At 42.7% G+C, this 27,457-nt stretch overlaps 1 protein-coding gene across 1 annotated transcript; it reads left to right on the forward strand.

Moving 5' to 3' along the window:
- Nucleotides 1-6,902: 6,902 nt before the first annotated feature.
- bmp4 (bone morphogenetic protein 4) lies at nt 6,903-23,912 on the forward strand. The gene is made up of 4 exons (XM_029729893.1): nt 6,903-7,224; nt 11,987-12,109; nt 12,922-13,286; nt 19,641-23,912. The coding sequence occupies exons 3-4, from the start codon at nt 12,929-12,931 to the stop codon at nt 20,504-20,506; spliced, it is 1,224 nt and encodes a 407-aa protein (XP_029585753.1). The 5' UTR covers nt 6,903-7,224; nt 11,987-12,109; nt 12,922-12,928; the 3' UTR covers nt 20,507-23,912.
- Nucleotides 23,913-27,457: the final 3,545 nt, after the last annotated feature.

Consider the following 27,457-nt stretch of genomic DNA (forward strand, 5'->3'; position numbering starts at 1 on the left):
GACAGAGGGTTGGTCCCCTACAGATGGAAGGAGCAAGTTCATATGAGCAGTCCTCCATGTCCTATCCCAATATCCATGATGACCAGCTTGCTGTTCTTCTCCTCTCCTCTCCTCTGATCTTCTCCTCTTTCCCCTCTCCTCTCCTTTCTCTCCTCTCTGCTTTGCATCCCATCTTCCTGCCCACGGTTCGCCCACACTGGGATGTTAGCATATTCTGACTGCTTGGAATTCCTTCCTGCCATCTTAGGAGCGCACACTGCGTTTTAAAACTTGCTGGGCCCTTTCAAGTTTTATTTGAAAGTATGTAGTTACATTCTTGAAAGAATAACAGGTCCCCGGAGTGATTTATACAGAGTATTAAATGTCAAGGTTTGAGAAGACATAGTTAACACTCGCTCATCTCCTTAAGAGCTTCTCAATGGCCTAAAATGTTCAGGGGGCTTTAGGCTATAGATGTGCAGTAAAAATAAATATGCAGAGAACAAGAAAAAGAGGGAGACGGAACAGAAAGAGAAAGAGGGAGTATGAACTGACTAGCTTTCATGTAATATCTTACTCAACCAATTTGCGTCGCTGAAAGGTCCATGGGGTTGGTCCACGGTCTATTTTGGATTCATAAGATTATACGCTTTTCCACAGCCAGTGCTTAAACTATAACAGAGATGTAGTGTAGAGTATATCAATACCGTAGTTCCCGGAACTCACTGAAGTTCAGTTACTTAAGAGGTCCTACCTACTGCCATTGCTGTTCTGCTGGCGCTCCAGGTCAAAAGTCAAGTGCCATGTTTACTTTTGATGGTCTGTGACCCTCTGGTAATTCGATTAGGAAAACTTTGCCTTTGGAATGGAACTCTGCTTAGCTTTTGTCAGCGAGTCAATGCTGCTGGATGTATGAACAGCTTTTTGTGCTGAGTTACTTCTCTTAAGAAATTTGATTGGTTGACTATGAGACCCTTTAAGTAAGTTGACTGACTAGGATACTCCAGAGATCCTGCACCACGTAGGGCCGTGGTCACATGATAGACAAGGCAATCTGTGTTCTAAGCTATGCTAGCTACTCCATTCTACTTTACTCCCCTCTATCCCAGTCTATTCTACTCCACAGTGGACAATAACACCATGGCTCTTTATCACAGAACAGTAGGACTCACTGGGCTGCTTGTTCTAGTCCCTCCTGGCTTAACTCTGGCTCTTAGGACCCCAAGTCTAGGCCATTTCAATTCCCCTCTCTGATTAAAGGAGTATCTCTAAGTGCCAATCCAAGGCCCTGATAAAAAAGCTTTTTAATCCATTGAGAAAGTCTCCAAAGCTCACTAGAGCTCTGGCATCAGCCGTTGCCCCACTCAGCCAGGGTCTGGACAGTGTTGTGGCAAGAGTGTCTCATCCCTCTGCACTGAGAGACCGGGCCTAAAAAAAGGCTAGGGCTGCCACTCACTTGAGCGGTTGCCTTTGATAACATCTGCATGGAGGAGCTTTGAACCAGCGACAGCAGGAGATGGAGGGACATTAAAGACCTGTCACTCACTTGGCAAAAGAGTGGCAAACGATTCCTATCATCTACTGACCCAAGCTCAGTCACAAACACAGGACTGAAGTGTCACTGATGCTTTCTCTAATGGAGCCTGTGGTACCCGAGTTCGACTGTTGAACATAAGGTGTGACAGGGGCTATAAGATATTTTGTGGTATTTCGATAAACACTTACAATACTTAAAATGTTTTTTTTAACAATACAAGCTGAAGCATCTGTTCGATTTCTGACAAAACATTTTATTTGACTTTCTTTTGACTTGCATGTCATCGAAACCTTTAGGATTTCAAAAATCCAAATTCTATTCAGTGCAAGTGACCTCAAGGGGAATACATTTTCCACGTTAGCTCGACGATGGAAAAATGTTTATCAAAATAAGGCTTTCTTGCTAAAACTATAGCTTCAAATTTACATTCACGTGAATAAAACATTTAACTGTGACTTATAACTTCAACATTCCGTGTAAAAGCAAATTGATGGTGTTTATTAAACAGTGTTTTTCAGCTGAAGCAGACAGGCCGGAAGAGGCAGTGACCTCTCTTTGTTCTAACCAATCCAACATCCATCCCTCTTCATTTTCTTTGTGTTTACTTCTACGTTCATGAGTTTACATGCCAATTCCATTATAGGGATTAAAATAGTTTGTGCAATCCCTCCTCAACTCCTCACCACCACCCTCTTTCCCTCCCTTTAACCCCTCCCGCCACTTACTGGCTTTGAGATCCATGGGCTGAGTTAAGGGATTACTGGCCAAACGCGCTGTAGCACAGACCATTACCCAGAAATAGGAGATGGCTGGGTTGAAGAATGTTCCAGCGAGAAGCCTGGGACCTATAGTGAAAGCTATGTTTGATCAATTGCCGTGGCACGTGTCTGCACTAGTGAATACTTCACTAAACGTCTGAAAAAAAGAAAGAGAAAACTTAGGTGTGTTATGACACGGGGCCAGGGGTCTGCACTCCCAGGTTACCTTTGAGCTCCTGTTGATTATGGGCTGGCGTTCACAGGTGAGTGGCTCCAAGCAAGACTTAGAGACTCATAGCCGTGGAGGTGAAATCATCCACTCTCTCACCAAAAGCACCGGCACAGGACTGTTGACCTTTTCAATTGCCCAATGGCAGATGCCACCTGATGACTCAGCTCAGCATGTTCACATAAAAAGAGGAATGCTACTGCAATAAGCAAAAAGTAAAAACAAGCATGAACAATCTTTATAAAGAACAAAAAGTACAGCTAATGGGATATTTTCCAGATCGGTTTGGGGGAGTAAATTGACTGCGGTCCCCTCCCTGACTGTGCAATGGGTGGTTTTTCTTTTACCTTTATTTAACTAGGCAAGTCAGTTAAGAACAAATTCTTATTTTCAATGACAGCCTAGAAACAGTGGGTTAACTGCCTTGTTCAGAACGACAGATTTGTACCTTGTCAGGTCAGGGATTTGAACTTGCAACCTTTCGGTTACTAGCCTAACACTCTCACCACTAGACTACCCTGCCGCCCCATGGTTCAGCCAGTACCTGTAGGGCTGAATCACCTAGGGTTAGTAATCTCAGATGGATCTAATGGGGCTCAGCGGGGCTAAGCCCGGTCAACGCCTGGGAGTGGACCTCCATTAAAGTCCCACAGCCAGGTGCCCTCAGCCCCATCAGGCCTGCACTGTGGGGAAATCCCACCCCAGCATAGCTCTTATCCTCCAGAGTGGGAGGATCGAGGATCCCTATGGTCATCTGAAGGCCCCTGTGGACCCAGAACATCTAGTCCCTCCACTTCTCTCCACTCTCCCTGCCAACTGAAGGAATGGGGTTACTTTATTTTCTTTTGTTTCCTCTCTCCAAGCATGCTTGTCTGCATTTCATCAGTTTGTGTTATTGTGTGATACACTTGATTGACTCATCAAGCTGAAAGGTTTCGGAGATAGGATTGATCCCAAACAGGTCAAATGTTCTGGAAGAGCCAGTGCATAAGGAGGAAATCATTCACAAATAATTCACGGAGCTGCTCTTCCTGCTGGGGAAGGCCTGCCCGGTCCAAGACCTCTCCATCACGGATGACAACTCCACGGTGTCCCCCTCCCAGAGTTCAAAGAACCTTGACGTGACCCTGGACAACACCCTGTCATTCTTTTCAAACATCAAAGCAGTAACTCGCTCCTGCAGGTTCATGCTCTACAACAGTGGTCACCAACCGGTCAATTGCAATCGACTGGTCGATCTCCAAAGCACTTGTAGTCGATTACCAAACATTTCTGTAAAAAAACAACAACGATAAAGTCTTGCGTTCCTTTTTGATTTTTTTTGGAGCTGTTGGCGGTAGGTGCACTTCATTTAGCAGCCCTAGCGCCGGGAAGGCAAAGTGTTCTCATTTTGAACCATTTCATGTGTCTGAAGGTGGAACTCTTCATATCCGGCAGGCACAGAGAGCAAATCTAGTGCACCTATAGGCCGAACGCTGGCCAATCAGATAGCTCAGATCACTGTGTCTGCACAGTTTCCTCGAGCATTGGCTGTAGAAAGAAGCCTCGAGCAAACAGCAAAGTTGATACTGTGAGATTTCAAAACTTTTAAAACCATGACCAGAGAAACACTCAATCAGTACAGCAAAGAGCTGCTATTTTTATAAATAAGGTCATGTTTAAGTTGCTATTCAGCACTGTCAACACTTTTATGAGCCATAAAATGTGTGTTCTCCCTACTTCCACTCACGGTGCAACCAGCACTGCAGCTACAATGAATGAGTATAGCAAAGTATTTTGATAAACTTGAGTTGTTAATATTGGCAGCTTGTGTTATTTTAAAAGCAAGGAATATTTCACTTTCTCTGGTCATAAGAGTAACAACATGAATTGGCGCATGTGGCAGAAATAATGCAGGGTGACTTGGGTTTCGCCATCAACTGGAAGACTGTGTCCCCTTTTATCAGCGGAGGGAGAGAGAGTGGAGGGTCGGTGAGTCGAGTGAGAGGCAGCCTCACTGCTGCTCTCTCCCTCCCTCCCTCCCCTCAGACTGACCATCAGATGCAGTCCATCAGTCCAGTACAATCAAATCAAAAGCAAATTATTATGTTAAACTGTGCCTCACAAGTAATACAACAAATTATCTATTACCACTGCGATCATATATGTACAATTTGAAATATAATTTCAACATGAATTGGCTGACATAATTTCTAAATGGTCTGAGAAGAACAACATTGGCAGGGCAATTCAAGCATAGCCAATATGCAGTGATAATGTTTTGGGCATCTAGCCTACTGAACAAACCTCATTGCCACAGAACTATTTTTAATAGGTTAATGTTGCATAGGATTATGTTTTTTAAGTCATGTTTTTTTTTTATCTGAGCAGTAGATCTCGGCTTGCTTTTGGACTCAGAAAGTGATCTTGACTCAGAAAAGGTTGGTGACCACTGTTCTACAACATCTGTAAATTACGACCCTTCCTCACACAGGAAGCCGCTCAGGTCCTAATCCAGGCACGTCTCCTCTCCTGTCTGGACTACTGCAACTCTCTGTTGGCTGGGCTCCCTGCTTGTGCCATCAAACCCTGCAATTTATCCAGAACACCGCAGCCCGCCTTGTGTTCAACCTTCCCAAGTTCTACCATGTCACCCCGCTCCTCTGCACACTACACTGGCTTCTAGTCGAAGCTCGCATCCAATACAAGACCATGGTGCTTGCCTACGGAGCAGCAAGGGGATCTGCCCCTCCCTAATTTCAGGCTATGCTCAAACCCTACACCCCAACCCGAGCACTCCTTCTGCCACCTCTGATCTCTTGGCCGTCCCACCTCTACGGGGGTCAGCTCCCGTTCAGCCCAGTCAAAGCTCTTCTCTGTCCTGGCAATGGAGGAACCAGCTTCCCCCTGAAGCTAGGACAGCAGAGTCCCTGCCCATCTTCCGAAAACGTCTGAAACCCTACCTCTTCAAAGAGTATCTTGAGTGAATCCCACAGCCCTCTGAGTATGTCCCAAAAACACAGCTTACTGCACCGATTAGCTGCAGATGTGCATAACCACTTCGCATGGAGATTTATGTCTGAGGCAAGACATTCATTATCTAACAGTGCAATAAACTTTACGTACAAAGCCACAAGACACTGGATGCATACAAGGCAATATGTAATAACTGGGCAAAAGTCAACGGCACGCCAACAGAAACCACTTGGTCGACTAATGTATGACTACAGGGGAAACTAAAGTAAATACAGCGTGAGAAACAACGGCGGCCATTTGCATTAGGTTCTCTCGCCAGCGTATCCTGTTTAGACCACTGTTCAGTCTCAGCCTAATCCCCTCACTAGGAGTACATTTCTCAGGACGCTTACGTGACCCCGGCCAGAGAACCAGAGAGATCCAGAGCAGATTTAAGGCTTTAAGATTAATTATTGCCAATTTCTCTGCCCTGCAGTCTTAAAAATATGTGTCTTAAAGACTTAACTGTTACTGAAGGGCCGTGGGGTAAGGTGTAGCAGCAACGCTTGTTTAACAATTACCCAGTCAACAAGGATTTTTCACCCATGGAGTTTTTAATGTGAGGTAGTCTACATCATTTTATTATTATCACACCACCATCTTAGTCTGAGGGTTTCTTAATATGTGGAATATTTCAGAAGAAGAAGTTGCAAGTAATATTCAGGTGAATATTCAGGTGAAAATGTAGCAAGACACTTCCTATTCCACTGTCCATGGCATGCACATTTTGTCACTCCATATGGTAGTCCTATAATGTAGCCTATTTCAAAACCATTTTAGAAGACCTGTGAAAAAGAAAAGCTGAAAGCTTCCTTGAACCCCAGATGATCGTTTCCATAGGAACACAGTAAACAGATAAGCTGAGGAAAGGAAACAGATAGTTTATCCATTGGCAATGAAAGACATTGAGATTGAGGAGGAAATAGAAAGGCGTAATGGACACGCAATTATGCTGTTATTAGCTATGTGATGGGTCTAATGTGAGGATGAAGTGTATTCATGCAGCTCCGCGCACATCAGTCAAAAAAGACATATTGAATGGCCAATTTAGACTATGTGGTGTGGTGTGTTGACCAGATGCAGTCAAAACAAAATAATGCGCTCATGCTTTAAAAACAGACCGCACTAAAAGGTTTGGCATTAAAAATGTATCTGAATAATTAGTTGCAGGGTAGCAATGTTGTATTACATATTTCAGACAAATTACAGGTCGAAATGCAAATTAAATAATAATGGAAAGTTTCAACTCATTATTATAGTCTGAAACAAATTGCGCACAATGTGTTTCTCTTCGAGAGAGGGGAGGGGGTTTATCTTAGGTGTTTGAAACAGCGGAATGGGGTGGGGGTGGAGGGGGTAGGAGGAGGCATGAAGGCTAAATAGGGCGGACACATAAAAACGGCAAGGGGCAATAGATGCATGATCAGTTGGAGAGTACGCCTGTCCTCGCAGTGTTCCGCCCTCATGAACTTCTGGAGATACGAACCCCGCTGCAAACATACGCTGCTTCATACCGCTTCGGTCTCCGGCCATCGTCTCGCCTCTTGTTTTTTTAGAGGGGTCGTTAAGGAATTAATGATCCGAAAGCACCACCGTACTTCTCCATAAATTAATTCGGCGTTTTCAGTACATGCTTTACACCTGGACTTCCATTGCGTGTGGAGAGCTCGCACTTTCTTTTGTCATATTTACTTTTCTCGAGGATACTACCTGTACCCCTACTGATGGTAAGCCCCGCTCAACTTTTTATCTGTAGCATGTTCGAATGCGATTAAATTGACATAACAATATATCCTAGAACATTTCGGTCAACTCTATCCAAGTACCGTACAGAATTAGGCTACAAAATTGCAGAAGGCTCAGACGGGCTACATTTAAAAACACATTTAAAGCCATTTAAATGATTGAAATAACATAATTGAGAATGTTAGCCTATCAACAAAGTATCATGTTCGTGATACTGAACATTAAATGTATCCCATTGCATTTAATCGGATTACTGAAGCTACTTCATGAAAAGAATTTGATCCGAAGTGAAATACATTGATTAAGGTATACCCTGACGCACGCCAGGACAATGGTGAAAGTGTTTCACAGAAAACAACTAATGAGGTCATTTTCTGTTAAAGAATGTTACGAATACGTACTTTTGGAGTTTTTAACTGTTGGAACTTGCATAAATAGATTATGATGTTATTTCTTGTGGTTGTTGACAAATTGGCTCTGGGTTAGACACCTGCACGAACAGTATTGTGCGCGTATTTCCTATTTGGTAACCGTTTGGTATGGCTACCCGCATGTTTTCATCAAAACATTTATCTCCAGGTTGTTACTGATTTGTCAGATTTTGGACTGAGTCTATATGTAGGCCTATAGTCGAAGCCTACTTTCATTGATTAGACACCCCTGGACAAAGAGACACTGGTCTTCCATGCGTAAATTTAGCTACGCTCCTCAGTTCAATTAGGCTATTTTAGATTTCTCAAATGCCAAAGCTTATTTCAAATAAAACAAATATTATAATCATTTCGATACCCAATAGTTATTTAAGAACAAATGCCTGGATTTAAAACGTAATGGAAACGTGTTATAAGAAGAAATAACGAAGCAATGTAGGACCATTGTTTATCTATACCGCTACTACAAACACATGGCTTACACACACACATTTATCAATGTCTATGTAGCCTATCGAATTTAGACGTTTTTGTAGAAAATCTCATTAATACAATGAGGGACAGTAGGTTTACCGTAAATATTTACAGGACTACAGACTCAAGCTGGCCTCTTCGACGCATGTAACGTACCTTCGCACTGCTCAATCTGCATCCACTTACACTAGCTAATTCCACATTTTTCAATCATTACATTACTCATTTGTTTGAATTAATGAATTGATGACTAATGACTCCACCAGAATTCCACAGTTTACAGCAAGTCATTTTAATTGAGGATTTGGGCATGGAGCTGACAGTAAGAGTAAACGTATCTGTTCTTAATTTTGAGAAGTTGGCCTCCTTGCTAAGTACAAACAGACCGATGCTTAGGCCTATAGCTTAGAAAGAAGAATAACAAACAACAAAAGGGAAAAAAGGGATGAATAAAAAATGTGATCGTTAGCGGTTATAGATTTATCATTCAACGATGAACTATGAACCTGCCTTGGCACAAGCGTCAATAACTTCGCTGACACATCAAACTGTTGCTTGGCTCTAAAGATATGGCCATTCACTTTTATTATAACTTCAATGGAGAGGAACACAAAATAATGTTTAATGAACTGATAAGAATGTTAAAATATAAAATACTAAATTGACAGATAATAGATCAACTGATAATTATTGACTGTGATTGGAGACATAACTGGAAACATCCATTTGTTGTCTTAGAACTGTCTTCAAAACCATGTTGCTGCTGTTCTTGTACACTACTTATTGTCAGAAATGAGTAGAGCTATCATGCTTTACTTTCAGCCAAGTATATGCCTACCCATTGAGTGTACCGTGCTTTTTAAAATGAATTTTAAAAAATCCACTGTACAAAAAAGAAACATGGAATATGAATATGAATGTGAACTTAATGCCCCCATCCCTGTCAAATTCCTCAGGAAACACATCTAAAGGGCCATGTGCATAGTCTGATCACATTATTTCTGGTTAGAGGGAGAGAGAGAAAAAGAGAGAGGGGAGAGGAGTCAAATAAAGGCCTAGGGAGGAGGACTATGCCAGACCAGAGGAAGCAAACTGCCCAGGCCTAATTGCACCCTGGGCTACAATACATTCATTGCAAAATATGGCGCTGTCTCTTGTTCGGTTCAAAACTCGCACTTGGGATTTTACGCTTTCTCCCGAACTGTCCCTCTCCCCTACTTTAGGCCTGCCTCACAGCTGATAAGCTGAATAACCCAACACAATAAAAGTGTTCAAACATATTGTTATTTATCCTTTAGACACCCTCTTATACAGTGGTTATTACAATATAAGAGCAGAACGAGGAAGAAATGTGATGAGCATCATTGTATCATTGCTGGTTACATCCCTACATGCTCTTTAGAACAGCTAGCACAGTCATTTTATTTGACATGTGACTCATTTAGCAGGCGCTCTTACCCAGAGCGACTTACATGAGCAATTAGGGTTAAGTGTCTTGCTCAAGGGCACATCAACAGATGTTTCACTTAGTCGGCTCAGGGATTGGAACCAGCAACCTTTCAGTTACTGGTCCAACGCCTTTAACTGCTAGGCTACCTGCCGTAGGTTGTCAACATACTTGGGGAATACATCGACTTAATAAGTGGCTCTGTAAGAAGTTCTGTAGTCGCTGTTTTGTTTTTAGCGGTCTGAATCGCTGTAATCATGGGAGAGGCCCTCTCGGCACAATGAGCGTTTGTTGTCAGAGATGCACACACACGTTATCCCTCCACCCCATAGGTAATAGAGCTGATCATTTTCAGAACCCTACTGCCTCTTCGCCATGGTTCTCACGGACTGGCAGACACACACACACACACACACGCACGCACGCACGCACGCACGCACGCACGCACACACACACACACACACACACACACACACACACACACCAGTCAGCACTCACACAACACAGGACCTTGTGTCACGACCAAGAACACAAGGTCGCACAAAGGTCAATGTCTAATTTTGTTACAAAAAAAAGTTACAAGATTTCCTTGATTACATGTACAGTGAGCCATGGACGGAAAAAGATAAACACTGAGATATGAACCCAGACACACACACACACAGTGAGTGTGCACATAATGTTATTGTTAATGTGCATCTTTGCTGTTGTAACACTTGGTCCAGTTCCAATGGAATGGGCTCCAAACTGATGACGAAATGCTCACGGAGTCGCTCTCACCCGTTGAGTTGAAGTGTCTGCTCTATGGTACTGTTGTTTGCCCAGGCCCTATTTTACAAACACTCGTTCATTTTAGTAGTGTGATTCAGTAATGTGTGTTTAAGCAAGAGATTTCTTAGGGCCAAGTCCCTCTTGTTGTGATGTCATAGATCCACAGAATGGGCGTAAACCATCTACAGGACAGAACACTGTGTATAGAGGGATTGGAGAGAATTGTCTCAGTTCTAGAACTGCCTCGCCGTGACAATCTGGAGTGAATTGTATTGGAGAACACGATTCTTGTTGTTAATATACTACAGTCGCAAATTGGTGTGAAGTCTGGCTGGTCTGGAAAAACAAGGTTCTATTCAATTCAATAGATCGGTATCATCCCCGAAGGGCTACTCTTGTGCAGCGTAAAAATACATGTACATACCGGTACATAAAAACATTCACACAGCAAATAATGCTTTTGATCAGGTTGGAAAACAAACCGCCAGGTACAACAGACTCATGTCACACAGGTTTGAGACTACAGTATACAAATGCAGTAATCTTCTTCAAGGCACTAAAGATAAAGATAGTGTGTAAGTACGTATAGTATGTCTAACTTACACTATAGCAGGCAGGACAGGAGGACAGCATATAGAAAAGCATTAGTACTTGTCTGAGTCCATAGTGGTTGGCCTTGGGCCTATTGATGCCGGTCTGGTCAAAGAGCAGAGCAGCAGACTTGTCATCAGCGGCTCCACATATCTCAGGACAACTGAGGGAAGGAGGGTGGGAGGACCGAGGGGGGTCTCCTTTTGATGGGTGCTCACACAGGTCAGGGGGGTTGCTCTTTAAGTTTCTTGAAAAAGCGGTTTGGGCCTCCTTTGTTGAGGCCATTGGGATGCAGATTAATTCACAACTAATCAATACAGAGCTATCATGAACCATCTAATAGCTGACCTTAATGAGGAGGGAGGACAAGAGAGGGTCCATCTACTCTGTCTGCCTGTCTGTCTGTTCTGCATAGACATGGCAGTGTTAATGTAAGTGTATGCTCTCTACAATGACTTGGTCCTACTACCTCAAAAAAAAGCAAGACAATATTGTTTTTCAATTGACAGACAAATTGCTTATGAAGTGTAGATGGGTGTTCTGGCTTGATCTCTTTAAAAATATGTCTGCTAAAGTCTGAAGCTTATGGAGTAGAACATTTCAAAATCATATTGTTAAGTGAAATATTTTTGCTGTTTCATTTTCTGTCCCATTTAATGTGTGGTGCCTGAAAAGGCATCAAACTTCTGAGAACTGCTCTTAGTCGGTTTCCCTGCTCTGACTTGCCGGTTACAGAAAAGAGAACATTAGTGTAACCTTTTACCCCATGTGTCTGTGTGAAAATCCTTACAGAGAGACTGGGTTACACACACATACACACACACACACACACACACACACACACACACACACACACACACACACACACACACACACACACACACACACACACACACACACACACACACACACACACACACATACACATACATACACACAAACATGCTAAGTCAAAGCCAGAAGTACTTTCCTCTACACTGGCTAGACTACAATGACTACAATGTCCCTTTTCTCTTCTGCGAATTTCAGGAACAGGGTCACTCCAACGCTCTCAAGCAGCCCCCCAGCACCACGTAACATTTCCTTGAGGAACGCGTCCATTGCTGGCTCCCAACAAACATGGACTGTTTTCCCATGCTTTATTTTCTGTCGGTAAGTGGACCACGCTTATTCAATTCATGCCATGTGACACCATTGCCACAGCTTTCTGCATTTCTCCCTTTCTTTTTCTCAGAACATTGATTTGAGGTTGGTCATATTTTAATATTAAATAACTCGATGGCACCAGTGAAAAGGAAAAGCGTCTAATCTCACTTTTACAGAGAAAATGTTGGTGGAATGTGTGGTACATGGTCCTTTGATTGACTCCTTGGTTGGGTCAGACTTATGAGGGACTCGGCTACTTAACGAGTTAAGACTTTGCTTTGACCCCAGGGCTGTTTCTCCTATGTGTCTAATCATAGTGGAAGAGAGAGAGAGAGAGAGAGAGAGAGAGAGAGAGAGAGAGAGAGAGAGAGAGAGAGAGAGAGAGAGAGAGAGAGAGAGAGAGAGAGAGAGAGAGAGAGAGAGAGAGAGAGAGAGAGTAAAAAGAATGGCCCCCCAGATTCCATTCAAAAAGCTGTGTTTTTAAACCAGCTGTTTACTCTTGGAGGATGTCGCCAGAGATAAACTGCATAGGGAAGATATCTGATCGGAGGCCATTTTACTGTAAACAAGCCAGACAGGACAATTATAACCAATTAGAGGACATTTACAGTGAGAACATTAGTGAAGGGTCCTACAGGGTGGAGGTTATGTTAGAAAAAGAAGGAGATTTAGGAAGGGTAGACAAATGTTGAATGTCATTTTATAACAGTCCATCTCTTTCTTTCTATTCCCTCTCTCTCACACACTCCATGTCCTCTTTTAAACTCCCTCCCTCTACCAACCACTTGTTTATTTTTATTCTGTCTTTGCCTTCCCAGAGACATCATGATTCCTGGTAATCGAATGCTGATGGTCATTTTATTATGCCAAGTCCTGCTGGGAGAGAGCAACCATGCTAGTCTGATACCTGAGGAAGGGAAGAAGAAAGCCCCGGGCCTGCAGAGTCGGACGGCTGGTCAGAGCCATGAACTGCTGCGGGACTTTGAGGCCACGCTGCTGCACATGTTTGGGCTGCAGAGGCGACCGCGGCCCAGCCGCTCGGCCACCGTGCCACGCTACCTACTGGACCTCTACCGACTGCAGTCGGGTGAGGCCGAGGAGGCCGGTGCCCATGACGCCGCCTTTGAGTACCCCGAGAGGTCGGCTAGCCGCGCCAACACCGTGAGGGGCTTCCACCACGAAGGTAAAGAGAGAGCGAGTGGGTACATGTCTGTCTGTCTGTACAGAGGACCACATTGGTAATAACTGTTGCGCAATTCCTTCATGCCTTATCCTCTGGGCCCAGGCCTATGCCCCAAGCCTAATCAATATATTGATCAGAAAGAGAGATATGTATGGATTTTGAGTACATGTAGATATCCAGAGGTGATATAACCTTTCCTCTGATAAGTATGGGAAAGGTGCATATTTCATGGAGTGTACAGTTACAGTGCATGTCTATGACGCATGGCCCATTATAGAATCCATGTACAGAGCTCGGTATAGAACATCTACTGTAAGTCAAGGTAATTGGCCAACCAGCACCTGAAACAGCAAATGGTTTGGAATGAAGCACTGCCTTCCCTAAAAAATAATCTTGAACCATTTTTATTTTCTGGACATCAACAATCCATCCCCATTCAATAACATTCCAATAGTGATGGCAGCAACACATATCTCCCAGAACGTATTTTATTAGCCTGGGTGTGGACCCGTAAGCAAAGAATCCCCATCTCTCATCGGAAAAAAATGATGGGAAAATCCTACATTTTCTACACCACTTAAACATAAATGTAAGACATCCCCTCCCACCTTCAACATAAACTATGAAATCTAAGGATGTGGTCACAAAATGGTGGCCAAAGAGGGGGCAAGAATTCAGTCAGACAAGTTCCCCTATTCCTGAGAGAATCTGCGGTCTGACAAAGCCAGCCGTGTGTTTGATTAGCAGCTCAAGGAAAAGCATACCTTCATATTATTGAGTTACACTTCTCACCCCACCCAGCACAAGGGCTTAAAAAAAGCCTTTGACCAGCAGTAGTGTGCCTCTCTCTCATGTCTCCACCAGTTAAGATGGAGCTAGGGCCCTTTAAGAGGGACCTTCCTCCACATGCAATTATCTTTAATGCTACTCTGTAGCCTTCTAAATAAAGTCCCTCCTGCCAACAATGTGGGCACTGGGAGTAGAGCAGACAGAATGGAGAACTTTGGAGAGCTGGAGTGCAAACTCTAACTTATCGTTAAAACGATAAGCTTAAAATCATAAAATTCCACGTCAATTCACAACACAGAATAATGGTTATATCTACCACAACTATATACCCTTGAAATCGCATCGACTACAGCATGTTTGTTTCTCTGTAAGGGTACACTACTGCTTTTTAAATGCAGACACAAAATCCTCTCTGGAGATAGTTTTGAAGCGCCACTTGTCTGTAAAGGAATGCCGCTTCACTAGGCGACCGGAACTGTCAATCAAATAATCTCGAGCTGCCTGCACGCTGACCACTCTCTCCTAAAAAAGTACTTTAAAGTTGATTAAATACCGTGACTTACCAAGACATTTAGTAGAAAGAGAAAACATCTTGCTAGTAATCGACTCCAGCATTTTTGGAACGGGGAGACTGATTAGTTTCCGTGCTTCCGAGAACAAACACTCACATTTTTCATAGCTAGCTAGCAAAGGACAAAGACAAAGGTGAGGGGCACAATATAGGCAGGTTGGCCACCAGGCAGACAGAGTCAAAACCGTGCGCTAGGTCTATCTATCACCAATAAAAGCTACAGTTGAAGTCGGAAGTTTACATACACCTTAGCCAAATACATTTAAACTCAGTTTTTCACAATTCCTGACATTTAATCGTAGTAAAAAGTCCCTGTCTTAGGTCAGTTAGGATCACCACTTTATTTTAAGAATGTGAAATGTCAGAATAATAGGAGAAAGAATAATTTGTTTCAGCTTTTATTTCGTTCTTCAGATTCCCATTGGGTCAAAAGTTTACATACACTCAATTAGTATTTGGTAGAATTGCCTTTAAATTGTTTAACTTGGGTCAAACGTTTTGGGTAGCCTTCCACAAGCTTCCCACAATAAGATGGGTGAATTGTGGCCCATTCCTCCTGACAGAGCTGGTGTAACTGAGTCAGGTTTGTAGGCCTCTTTGCTCGCACACGCTTTTTCAGTTCTGCCCACACATTTTCTATTGGATTGAGGTCAGGGCTTTGTGATGGCCACTCCAATACCTTGACTTTGTTGTCCTTAAGCCTTTTTGTCACAACTTTGGAAGTATGCTTGGGGTCATTGTCCATTTGGAAGACCCATTTGTGACCAAGCTTTAACTTCCTGACCGATGTCTTGAGATGTTGCTTCAATATATCCATATCATTTTCCTCCCTCATGATGCCACCTATTTTGTGAAGTGCACCAGTCCCTCCTGCAGCAAAGCACCCCCACAACATGATGCTGCCACCCTCGTGCTTCACAGTTGGGATGGTGTTCTTCGGCTTGCAAGCCTCCCACTTTTTCCTCCAAACATAACAATGGTCATTATGGCCAAACAGTTCTATTTTCGTTTCATCAGACCAGAGGACATTTCTCCAAAAAGTACGATCTTTGTCCCCATGTGCAGTTGCAAACCGTAGTCTAGCTTTTTTATGGCGGTTTTGGAGCAGTGGCTTCTTCCTTGCTGAGCGGCCTTTCAGGTTATGTCGATATAGGACTCGTTTTACTGTGGATATAGATGCATTTGTATGTGTTTCCTCCAGCATCTTCACAAGGTCCTTTGCTGTTGTTCTGGGATTGATTTGCACTTTTCGCACCAAAGTACGTTCATCTCTAGGCGACAGAACACGTCTCCTTCCTGAGCAGAATGACGGCTGCGTGGTTCCATGGTGTTTATACTTGCGTACTATTGTTTGTGCAGATGAACGTGGTACCTTCAGGCGTTTGGAAATTGCTCCCAAGGATGAACCAGACTTGTGGAGGTCTACAATTTTTTTCTGAGGTCTTGGCTGATTTCTTTTGATTTCCCCATGATGTCAAGCAAAGACGCACTGAGTTTGAAGGTAGGCCTTGAAATACATCCACAGGTACACCTCCAATTGACTCAAATTATGTCAATTAGCCTATCAGAAGCTTCTAAAGCCACGACATCATTTTCTATAATTTTCCAAGCTGTTTAAAGGCACAGTCAACTTAGTGTATGTAAACTTCTGACCCACTGGAATTGTGATACAGTGAATTCTAAGTCAAATAATCTGTCTGTAAACAATTGTTAGAAAAATGACTTGTGTCATGCACAAAGTAGATGTCCTAACCGACTTGCCAAAACTATAGTTTGTTAACAAGAAATTTGTGGAGTGGTTGAAAAACAAGTTTTAATGACTCCAACCTAAGTGTATGTAAACTTCTGACTTCAACTGTATATCTTGCAGTGAAATACTATATTTTGACATTTCTTGGCTTGCAACTTTAGTAAAGCAGGGCCTATCATCAATGAATAGGCTAGGATATTCTACACACCACAGACTGGAGACTGAACACATTCTCGCATCATTAGCGAAGGGAAAGAGAAGGTGAGCCAGCTGCACTGTGATTGAAATTCTCTTAAAGTTAAAGATCCTAATTTCAATTTAAACGTTTTAACATTTAAACGTTCACAACATTGAAACGTTCACGCTCCTTGGTTATCCATAGTTTGTGTAAGAGAGATATGTTACCATGGGTGCTAAGTGTATACTGACAACTATACAAAATGTAAGCGTAATATGGATAGCCCAGTCAGAAAGAACAGTTTTAAAATAGGCTTCATGTAAAACTGAGGGAAAGAGAGGTAAACATGTAGGCTATTTATGTGCACCAAGGACCTTCCCATAACATATGTGGATAAAGTATGTGCTCTAAATCAGATATTTGTCTTGTGTAATCCAGAGATCAAACACAGTGTGACAGTAGTCTAGTGTAGTGGATGGACGAGCAGGCAGAGCTGAAGGGCTGAAGAAGAACATGTCTGCCCTCAGGGGAGTAGGGATTAGTCAGCCTTAATGGGGCCTGTCTAACAGACTGTCTAACACGGCACAGCACAGCACCAAGGCCACTCAGGCACAAGGAGGCTCAGCCGCCTGTCTATGATGCAATGTGTATGTGTGTGTGTGTGTGTGTGTGTGTGTGTGTGTGCTATCTTGAAGATCTGTTTCTACTGCTCTCTTTGGGTGTTTTGTTTCCCGCTGTCAAACTATGCTAATAACATGCTTGGAGACTTTTTTTGGGCGGGATAAATAAGATGAAACTAAGTTGTTTATTTTAAATTCCATTATGTACCGCTTCAATTTATTCCATTTTTTTATGATCACTACAAGGTAATAAGTTACAGCTGAAGTCGGAAGTTTACATACACCTTAGCCAAATACATTTAAACTCGGTTTTTCACAATTCCTGACATTTAATCCTAGTAAATATTCCCTGTCTTAGGTCAGTTAGGATCACCACTTTATTTTAAGAATGTGAAATGTCAGAATAATAGTAGAGAGAAGGATTTATTTCAGCTTTTATTTCTTTCATCACATTCCCAGTGGGTCAGAAGTTTACATACACTCAATTAGTATTTGGTAGCATTGCCTTTAAATTGTTTAACTTGGGTCAAACGTTTTGGGTAGCCTTCCACAAGCTTCCCACAATAAGTTGGGTGAATTTTGGCCCATTCCTCCAGACAGAGCTTGTATAACGGAGTCAGGTTGGTAGGCCTCCTTGCTCGCACACACTTTTTCAGGTCTGCCCACACATTTTCTATGGGATTGAGGTCAGGGCTTTGTGATGGTCACTCCAATACCTTGACTTTGTTGTCCTTAAGCCATTTTGCCACAACTTTGGAAGTATACTTGGGGTCATTGTCTAATTGGAAGACCCATTTGCGGCCAAGCTTTAACTTCCTGACTGATGTCTTGAGATGTTGCTTCAATATATCCACATAATTCTCCTTCCTCATGATGCCATCTATTTTGTGAAGTGCACCAGTTCCTCCTGCAGCAAAGCACCCCCACAACAGGATGCTGCCGCCCCCGTGCTTCACAGTTGGGATGATGTCCTTGGACTTGCAAGCCTCCCCCTTTTTCCTCCAAACATAACGATGGTCATTATGGCCAAACATTTCTATTTTTATTTAATCAGACCAGAGGGCATTTCTCCAAAAAGTACGATCTTTGTCCCCATGTGCAGATGCAAACCGTAGTCTGGCTTTTTTATGGCGGTTTTTAAGGCGGTTTTTCTAGAATTTTCAAAGCTGTTTAAAGGCACAGTCAACTTAGTGTATGTAAACTTCTGACCCACTGGAATTGTGATACAGTGAATTCTAAGTCAAATAATCTGTCTGTAAACAATTGTTAGAAAAATGACTTGTGTCATGCACAAAGTAGATGTCCTAACCAACTTGCCAAAACTATAGTTTGTTAACAAGAAATTTGTGGAGTGGTTGTAAACGAGTTTTAATGACTCCAACCTAAGTGTATGTAAACTTCCGACTTCAACTGTACTTAGTCAAGGCACCAAGTTCAAGTTTACAATGATAGAGCAATGGAATGAAAACTTGTGAAAAGCGAAACATGTTAGTTACACGTTGGGAGAAACTGTACAGGGAAAAATGCAAAGACACCTCTTGAGGTTAAAGATGCAATTACCCATGGAATACTGCAGGAATTCAAACTATGGTAAAAAAAAGTGTTTTTCAGGCCTCCACTTAGTCTTAGCTGCCCCACCACCAAAGGATTGTCTGTGGGAATCCGTAATGATTATTCATTATGAAAATGATAAATGTCCCCAGTTAACAAACTGCAGAGCCAATCAAAAAACACAGCAGGTTTTAATAATGCAAACCACCTGGGTAAGATTAAGGCCTCGGTGTGAAATAACAGGGCCAGATTGAGCAGAAAAATAGTAGACACAACATTCCTTTCCCAACAATGGTGATCTTGCCAGAAATCTGCAGACTGTGCATGGAATAGCTACCCTCTACTATGTTTATACTGTAGCTGCTGTACGTTAATCACCACCCTCTAAGTAATGCATGTTTCAGGAAAGCGCACAGAGAAAGGCATTGTGGGAAGTCCTGGAAGGTCGTTATGGATAGATAAGGATGTATAGACAATGTATATTTGTACGCTCAGTCCCTGGAGGCTATGCTAAGCGAACATGGACATTATTTTGTGTCAATTAAAGCATGTTACACTGACAATTGACAGAAAGGGAACTGATTTAAACAACCGATGGTGTAATCGTTTTGGAGGGAACAAGTGAATAGTAACAAGAGAGAAGGGAAGGGAAATGCAGTATTTTCATTTTTTACCATATTTGTCATGCAAGGTCCTTCCTTTGAGAGTTCACAGAGGTCAACAGTTTTTTCCTATTGAACTGGATTCTGAAGTGAAGCAATCACTTCACTCAGTTCATCAAGGATGAACTCTTAAATCAAACCTATAGATGCTTTCATCAGAGTCAAGATGGCAGCTCGTACAGACTCCCTTGATAAAAGTGCTGACATTGACTCTGTCCGGTTTTCTTTCTCAGAGCACATGGAGCGGGTTCATCTGGGCGATCTTCAGACGAAGAATGGCGAGGCCGCCCCACTGCGCTTCCTCTTCAATCTCAGCAGCATCCCAGAGGAAGAGCTGCTCTCGTCGGCCGAGCTGCGTCTGTTCCGGCAGGAGATCGACGAGGCCATTTCGGGGAGCGGGGGGGACAAGGAGGGGCTCCACCGGATAAACGTGTACGAGGTTCTGAAGCCCCCACGGGCCGGGCAGCTAATCACGCGGCTCTTGGACACGCGGCTGGTTCGCCATAACGCCTCGCGCTGGGAGAGCTTCGACGTGAGCCCCGCCGTGCTGCGTTGGACACGGGAGCGCTTGCCCAACCTCGGGCTGGCTGTGGAGGTCCAGCACCTCAACCAGACACCGCGCCACCAGGGCCGCCACGTGCGCATCAGCCGCTCACTGCACCAGGGTCCTGGGGAGGACTGGGAGCAGCTACGCCCCCTGCTGGTCACCTTCGGCCACGACGGCAAGGGCCACCCGTTGACGCGCCGGGCCAAGCGCAGCCCAAAGCAGCGGGGGCGTAAGCGCAACCGCAACTGCCGCCGTCATGCGCTGTATGTGGACTTCAGTGATGTGGGCTGGAATGACTGGATAGTGGCGCCCCCAGGGTACCAGGCATACTACTGCCATGGGGAGTGCCCCTTCCCCCTGGCAGACCACCTGAACTCTACCAACCACGCCATCGTGCAGACGTTGGTGAACTCGGTGAACACCAACATTCCCAAGGCCTGCTGCGTGCCCACGGAGCTCAGTGCCATCTCCATGCTCTACCTGGATGAACACGACAAGGTAGTCCTAAAAAACTACCAAGAAATGGTAGTGGAAGGGTGCGGTTGCCGCTAACACTGGGGCAACTATGGGCAACTTTAGGCAGGCAGCACAGACGCTAAGAAAAGACCCCACTTTACTCCCAAAAATGTTCACTTGGACCTTTATTTATAACTTTTATGTTGCGATGTATGTTTGTCTAATTTTTTGGTTTCCTTGACAATATGATCATATATTTTGACAAAATATATATATATATATTTATATCTACATATAAAAAATAAAAGTGAGTCCTTATTTTAAACATAAATAAAAAGCTGTACAACTTTTCATAATGTATATTAGATTGTATAAGGTTTTTTAAAATGAGAAAATAGTATAAAAAAAAATAAAAAATAAAAATAAAGTTTATTTACTGGTAATATTTATTGCTTTTATATTATATACATTTAAAAGAAACAATTCAAACATAAATTGTCTTCCAATATTACATTTGAGCAGATCACAAGAAGCACAAATTGTGTACTTAAACAGAGCACTGTGTGAAATTATCACAGCACTGATTTGTTATGAATCAATCGAAGTAATCAGAAATGTGCATTGATTTTATTTCACCTCTTTACATTGATCTTTAAACCAATGATTTTATTAGTTAAGTCCCTTGAGTAAGAATTAGATTTTTTATGTATAACTGTAAAAATCGATCAGATAATATGGGTTGTGAAAAATGAAAAGTTGACAGCAAAGGTCCATGACTGTTTTATATGAGTTTGTATTTAACACGTTTGGGTCTGATACTTTTGAAAATGTACTCAAGTAATTGTTACAATTCATTATAACAGAGGAAACCTTCTGATGCTCTGTCTCTCCCAAATAAAATAATGTTCGGTTTCATATCTGGCATTATCCAACTTGGATTGATTCACACTTGAGTAAAGGACTGTTTTGTAAGATGAAGATCACCTTTTGCCATTTATAAGCATAAAGAATAATGCAACAATTAGAGACCAAATAGACCTAGGCATGGGATACTTGGGGATAGGCTACACTATGCTCAAATTTCACTTTTATGTCAATTAGTTTAACATGTGGGGTGGTTAGACACTCGCTAATTCAATTGCCATCTGGGCGGATAGTTGAAATTGATTGTTGGAGACAGTTGAGAAGTGATCCAATTGTTTCCGACGGTTTAGCATTGGGGGCACAACTGTGGACGATGCGTCATACACTGACACATGGCGATACCCGTTCTCGGAAGAATCAAAGGTTAGACCGTCTGTCTCCATCCTTTGTCTTCGACGGCTCATGCCGACAGAATAAAGACGCCTGTCTCCAACTTGTGCCCCATTAGACAATGCACTTCTACATCACTTATTTACAATCGGATGACTGCACCAAATTATGTGATAACGTTTGGAGAGGGGAGTCTTTTGAACTTTTCAGGACATTACACTGTACGTAGCATTCCCCCCATGTCCCTGCATGAGCTTAGTATAGGCTAGGTGACATGTCGTAAGATAAATACATTTGGCATTATTGGAAAAAGTATATTTTTTCAGCTTACCTTGGAAATGTTTTAGGCCTGCGTGCTTGGAAAGAGTAGAAGGCATACTTTTCTTCCCCCAATGCACAACAGACTCAGAAAAAGCAATGTCTCCAATCCGCACCAAAATGCATCACCACGGGAGTCACATAAACCCAAACAAGCCTTTTTGCCATGGTTGAGGTCAGCCGGTTGTTTCTGAAGGGTTTGACCTAAAAAATCTATAATGATTTTCAATTAACCTCCCAATTACTAAAGTAACTCAAATTAATGTGCCAATATTTTTGGTTTACTCAATTAGTATTTTAAATCATAGGTTGGCGGGTGGAATTATGTGGTAGACTTGTCTATATTCCAATGGAATGTGTGTGGCATGGTTTTGTAGGTGTTATTTAGTCTTTCCATCTTAGACCATGATTTCTGCTCACATCAGAGAAGTTTACCACAGTCAACCTCAGGCTCTCAGACAGCTGTTGGGCTTGCCTTTGATGCCAGCATATCAGGTGTAGCCTCGTCAAAAAGAGAGGCTGAAAATAAAATAATTTAATTTTGAAGTGGCTGAAGGCAGAGGGGAGTTCTTCATTTTAGCAGCTTGACAGCGCAGTTACACACATTTCAACTGATCTCCTGAGTTTAGATAACATCAGCAACTTATGGTAATTGTCTGCCTGGTCATTATCCCACCTACACTGTTAAAATGAAGTGCTTTGTAACACCAAAACTTGTGGCAACTGAGCTGCCACCAACTTGAAGGAGATGAAACCTGAACTGCTGGAGTATTGAAACACATCATCCTGAGATGTTTCGAAACATTACATGGTGTGTTGTAACACCACAAAATCAAGTGTTGTGTAACACCTTGCTAGGGACTGGGAGCACTAACAGAAAAGATTGAAAACATTATTTCGGTTATTCAAGTCCTGTTTAGTGCAGAATTAGATACCTTCTCTTTTGGTGTTGTTTTTTCTCTATAAAGCTTCGAAACACCATTATGATATTTTGAATCCTGTTTAGTGCAGAATTAGATCCCTTTTTCTTAAGTGTCGTAATGTATAACATTGTTTTATGTATTTTATAAGTGGACATTTTATATCATTTTGCCAGGCATTGTCAGACAGTTTTCAAACCACCAGCACTAACTGGCAGGTGTACTGTAAAAATGTAAGATTCTACCCTTACCTCTTCCATTAACAACCATGACAGTCTGTGGGAATTGTGTGCTGTCCTCATTGAATGTCAATTTGTCTGACGGTTTTGATATCCATTTATCATGATCCATTACACGTCATGGCACAACAAGCTTAATACTAATACATAAATATAATTTCCTGTCTTCAAACATGCATATACTGTGTGAAAAAATCATAAAGTCCAATTTTTGGGAATTACCCACAATCTTCTAAAAACAGAGTCACTTGGAAAGATAGGAAATGAAAGACTTCCAATAAGTTCAATCATTACATTTTCTCTCTTTGGTTATCCTCATGAAAGATACTTACATTTTGAGCAACATATTCAGTTGGATTTATTCTTACATTATTTTGGTCAAATTGAAAATATTTTAAGCAACTTGCATACATTTATTTTAAAGATATTTTGAAACTTTATTGAGACAGTTCTGAAATGACAGAAGGGATAAAGATAGGTGGGAGAAACAGATTGAAGAGTTGGAGAGGGGAATTGAACCCCGGTCTTCGGTGGGGAGAGGGGGGATTAAGCCAGGTGACTTATTGCTAGACCCCAGGCTCTGCACTACTTGCATTCAAGTATATGTTGTTGTTGTTTTGTCAATTTCAATTCAACCCATAATCATTTCATCCAGTGTGGCTGTGTGGTTGAGCGGGTAAAATTCCAACGAAATGTACCATCTTACTGCCCCCTGTTTCCAATCTGTCTAAATAAAGAGTTGAAAAAATGAAGGTGGAATACCACAACAAATATTCTCCATAGTCCCTTATCATCAATCAATATTTAGGCTATAAACCATTTGCATTTATAAACCATTGATTGTATGAGAAACACTGTTTTTGTGTTTTGATGCTGCCTTTTACATGCACTGAAACCCCAAAAAGGGTTTTCACAACACTCTCTTAAAAACACAGATATTCAGGTTGAAGAACCACTTTGGGTGTTTCAGAGTACTTAATTTCTCTTTTAAAACACATTCTGTGTATTAAAACGCTTACATTGGGTTTCACATGAGGTTGGTGTCACCTTAATTGGGGAGGACAGGCTCGTGGTAATGGCTGAAGCGGAATCAGTGGAATGGTATCAAATACATCAAACACATCCATGTGTTAGATTCCATTCCATTTGCTCCATTCCAGCCATTATTATGAGCCTTCCTCCCCTCAGCAATCTCCTGTGTTGGGTTTACATCCATACACCAGAGCTCAGCTTTTCAACGTTTCATGACACCATCATGGTTTTTTAAGACTTTCTATTTCTACAGTGTATAGCCTACCTTCCACAAAGACTACGCATGTTTATTAAAATGCCTGGAAAGCAACGCATTATGTAATGAACCAATAGTCAACAACCTACTATTAACTTCAAGGCCAATGTAGGATCTTCAAAGTCTGAACTGGGGAGGGGCGGCGGTATTCAAACGGCATATTGGGAAACTATTTTAAGATTACTCATCAGTTGTAATGGTTGTGCATACATTCTAATGCAGACAATATATTTCTTTTGACTTTTTCTGGATTTGCTAAATGAATATTTATTTTAGAGAACAGATTCCTTTGGGGTGCTTTGTCATGCATTCTGATGTGATGCAAGAGGCCATTCTCACACAATTGCAGGTGAGTCATTACACGCCGAGTCTGTTGACAAGGGACAACACATTTCCTGGGTGACCTCTTTTTTTTCGGACCTTCTGCAGTAAAAGTTTAGCGTTTATAGACGATAAACTGTCCTTCAAGAACATGGAAAGATGATCTCACTTTGCTTGGCCTTACTGGGTGCTCCATGTCCTTATCATTCCAATCTCTTCCTCAAAGTTCATGTAGATAATTGCGTCTCTATAAATCAGAGATCCGCAGGTTAGACATTGAGACAACACATAGGCCTATCAGTCTTGCTTTCCTAGAAGACACGGTTTATATTGCTGACAAGCCCTCCGCAGTAGCCTCACTTTTTAAATAGCTATAACAGGTAGGCTACTAGGCTAATGGGAATACGTTGTAGTATTCTTAAGGCCCTACACATGACCTAACAAAAAAATATTATCATCACTGAAATGTATCAGGGCAGCAGGCCACCAAGGCAGACATTCCTATTCTGAACCCTGGGCTATAGCTACAGCTTTCTGTTTAGTTTCTATTGCTTTGAGGCAGTAAACACTACATTTAACAGCTGATAAAGAGAAAGGCTAGCCTTTTGTTTGTCGACCGAATACATGTAGGGCCCACCAATGTTCTTATGGACAGAGAGCTTATGGACAAAGCTCTCTCTCTTTCTTTCCTTCTCTCTTCTTCTCTCTCCCCTTAATATTACCAGATTTCAATGGCAGCCCTTGGGCACCTGGCCTCGCTGGACTTAAGTCCTTCGATTGGTTTGAAAGCGGTCGTTTCAGATAAAAGGGGGGTGCGTCCCTACGCTAGAATGAGATCTTAAAAGCCCCTGTTAGAACGGGGCGTTGCCCTGTCGCCCGGCTCCAACCTGTTCCACGGTGCATCTTTGCCCTTCATCACGCCACCCCTCATCTAGGATTGGATGGGGAGGATTGGGTGGGGGAGTGATGAGAGCTGATGTCAGTGCAGATGGAGGTCAGGGCCTCTCGTTTCACTCTCCCACTCATGGAATGGTAAAACACGCACGCACACACACATACACACACACACCGAGCCGAGGGGGTTGAAACACTAGATCGTGACCGTTGCCCATCTGTAGGGGTTATCTGTGTCACACACTACCCCTCACCTCTGCCTGTAACTCATCTCCACTTATCAAACACACCTCTGCTCTGACACATGGTACCAGGACATGCCCTTGTACGTTGAGGGTATGAAACTGTCCTCAAAGGAATAAACTGGCCTCAGGGTCATCTGCAACGCACACACTCTCAGAGGAGTGGAAAAAGTTGACAGTCCTTCACTGGCAACTCTGGTGTCAATGGTTACTGTAACATAAAGAAAAATACAATTCCCATTTTCTTTGTTCTGTAGCGTAAATACTGAGTTATTTTCTTCACTTGTCTATCAGATATTCCACCTTAACAACTGTTCCGAAACACAGCATGGGGGAAAAACACATACAGTGATTAAAGCCCACCAGGTCTTAACGACAGTCTTCTCACTAATACACACTGAGAGGGGGATTGTAGCGGAAATTTCCACTTGGTGAAGAAACAACCGACAGGTTTTTAAATTGAAAGTGCCGGTGTCGCTGTGTGGACGGAATGACTCTTATGTTGGGTGAGTCTGCAGTCTATAGGGATACCCTGCAGGGCAGGGTGTCCCTATGCTAGGCCTTTCTTCCCCGGCCCCGGCCCTATGCATTTTCATTAGATATGCCTAATGAAAAAATGGCCGCTGGACAGCCCAGACCCCCAACTGTCTCCTGGCCTGTAGTTAATAATAATCTGGCCCATCTCCTCTACCCCTTATGGAACAGGTGTGTTTCTACCTTAACTGTCTAAGCCTACTTTACTTCTTCAACTCAAGATCACAGATAGATGACAATATTGCTTTCACCTATAAACTCGCTTGAAAATCTGTGATCATGAAGGAAAGGAGATGAGGGTGGTAGACTCAGGTTTTGCCACCCCTCTTCCTTCAGTATTCCTGTGGCAGGAAGTTTACCAAAAGCTATGTTGCACTATAAGTATCACTCAGCGCAAAGTGAGTCCACCAACGCCCTAGCTAACTGTTGCAAACTGGTCTGTTGTAAACACCCTCCTTTAAAGAGACAAAGCAATTCTCAAAGCTGAAGGGCTCTAACCCATCTGCCACCACCCACTTCAACGGACTAATCCACATTTCAGACATAGGTCAGGTTCATAGTCAGACATGCAACCTCGTCCACTGACATAATAGTGTTTACATCGGAGCAGTTTCCCTTTGTGAATTAGGTTACTAGACCTTTCTCATTCAGATCGCCTAAACATAGGGAAACAGAGCTAGGTTCTGAGATACAACTCGACCGAGGGCGGCCTGCCTGCGTTGGACCTGAGTGTTTATTTGATAACAGACTCCCTCTATGTTGGTACGTAGGGCCTTTGTGTGGGCCCTCAGAGAGGCAGTTGGATTGTGCCCGGGGTTTTTGTGGGCTACAGTTTGAAAGCAACAACGTGAAACCGGAGCTGTAATGCAACCTTGAGGCAATTAGGCTAACAATAGGCCCGTTTTTTCTTCCACCTCTTTTGTGCTGCTAAACACTATTTAAGGGGGGAAATACGAGGAGAAACGTTTGGATTTTTTGGATCAGTAGAGAAAATAAACTCATGTAATGGATGAAATCAGCCATACTTGTAGTTTTTG

The sequence above is a fragment of the Salmo trutta genome, chromosome 33 (genome assembly GCF_901001165.1).
Source record: "Salmo trutta chromosome 33, fSalTru1.1, whole genome shotgun sequence".
Taxonomy (NCBI): domain Eukaryota; kingdom Metazoa; phylum Chordata; class Actinopteri; order Salmoniformes; family Salmonidae; genus Salmo; species Salmo trutta.

What these genes read in the sequence shown, in the direction of transcription:
- bmp4 (XM_029729893.1), top strand. Translation starts at nt 12,929, where the DNA reads ATGATTCCTGGTAATCGAATGCTGATGGTCATTTTATTATGCCAAGTC. An exon ending in GAGGGGCTTCCACCACGAAG is followed by an intron (nt 13,287 to 19,640) that starts GTAAAGAGAGAG and finishes TTTCTTTCTCAG; the next exon opens with AGCACATGGAGCGGGTTCAT.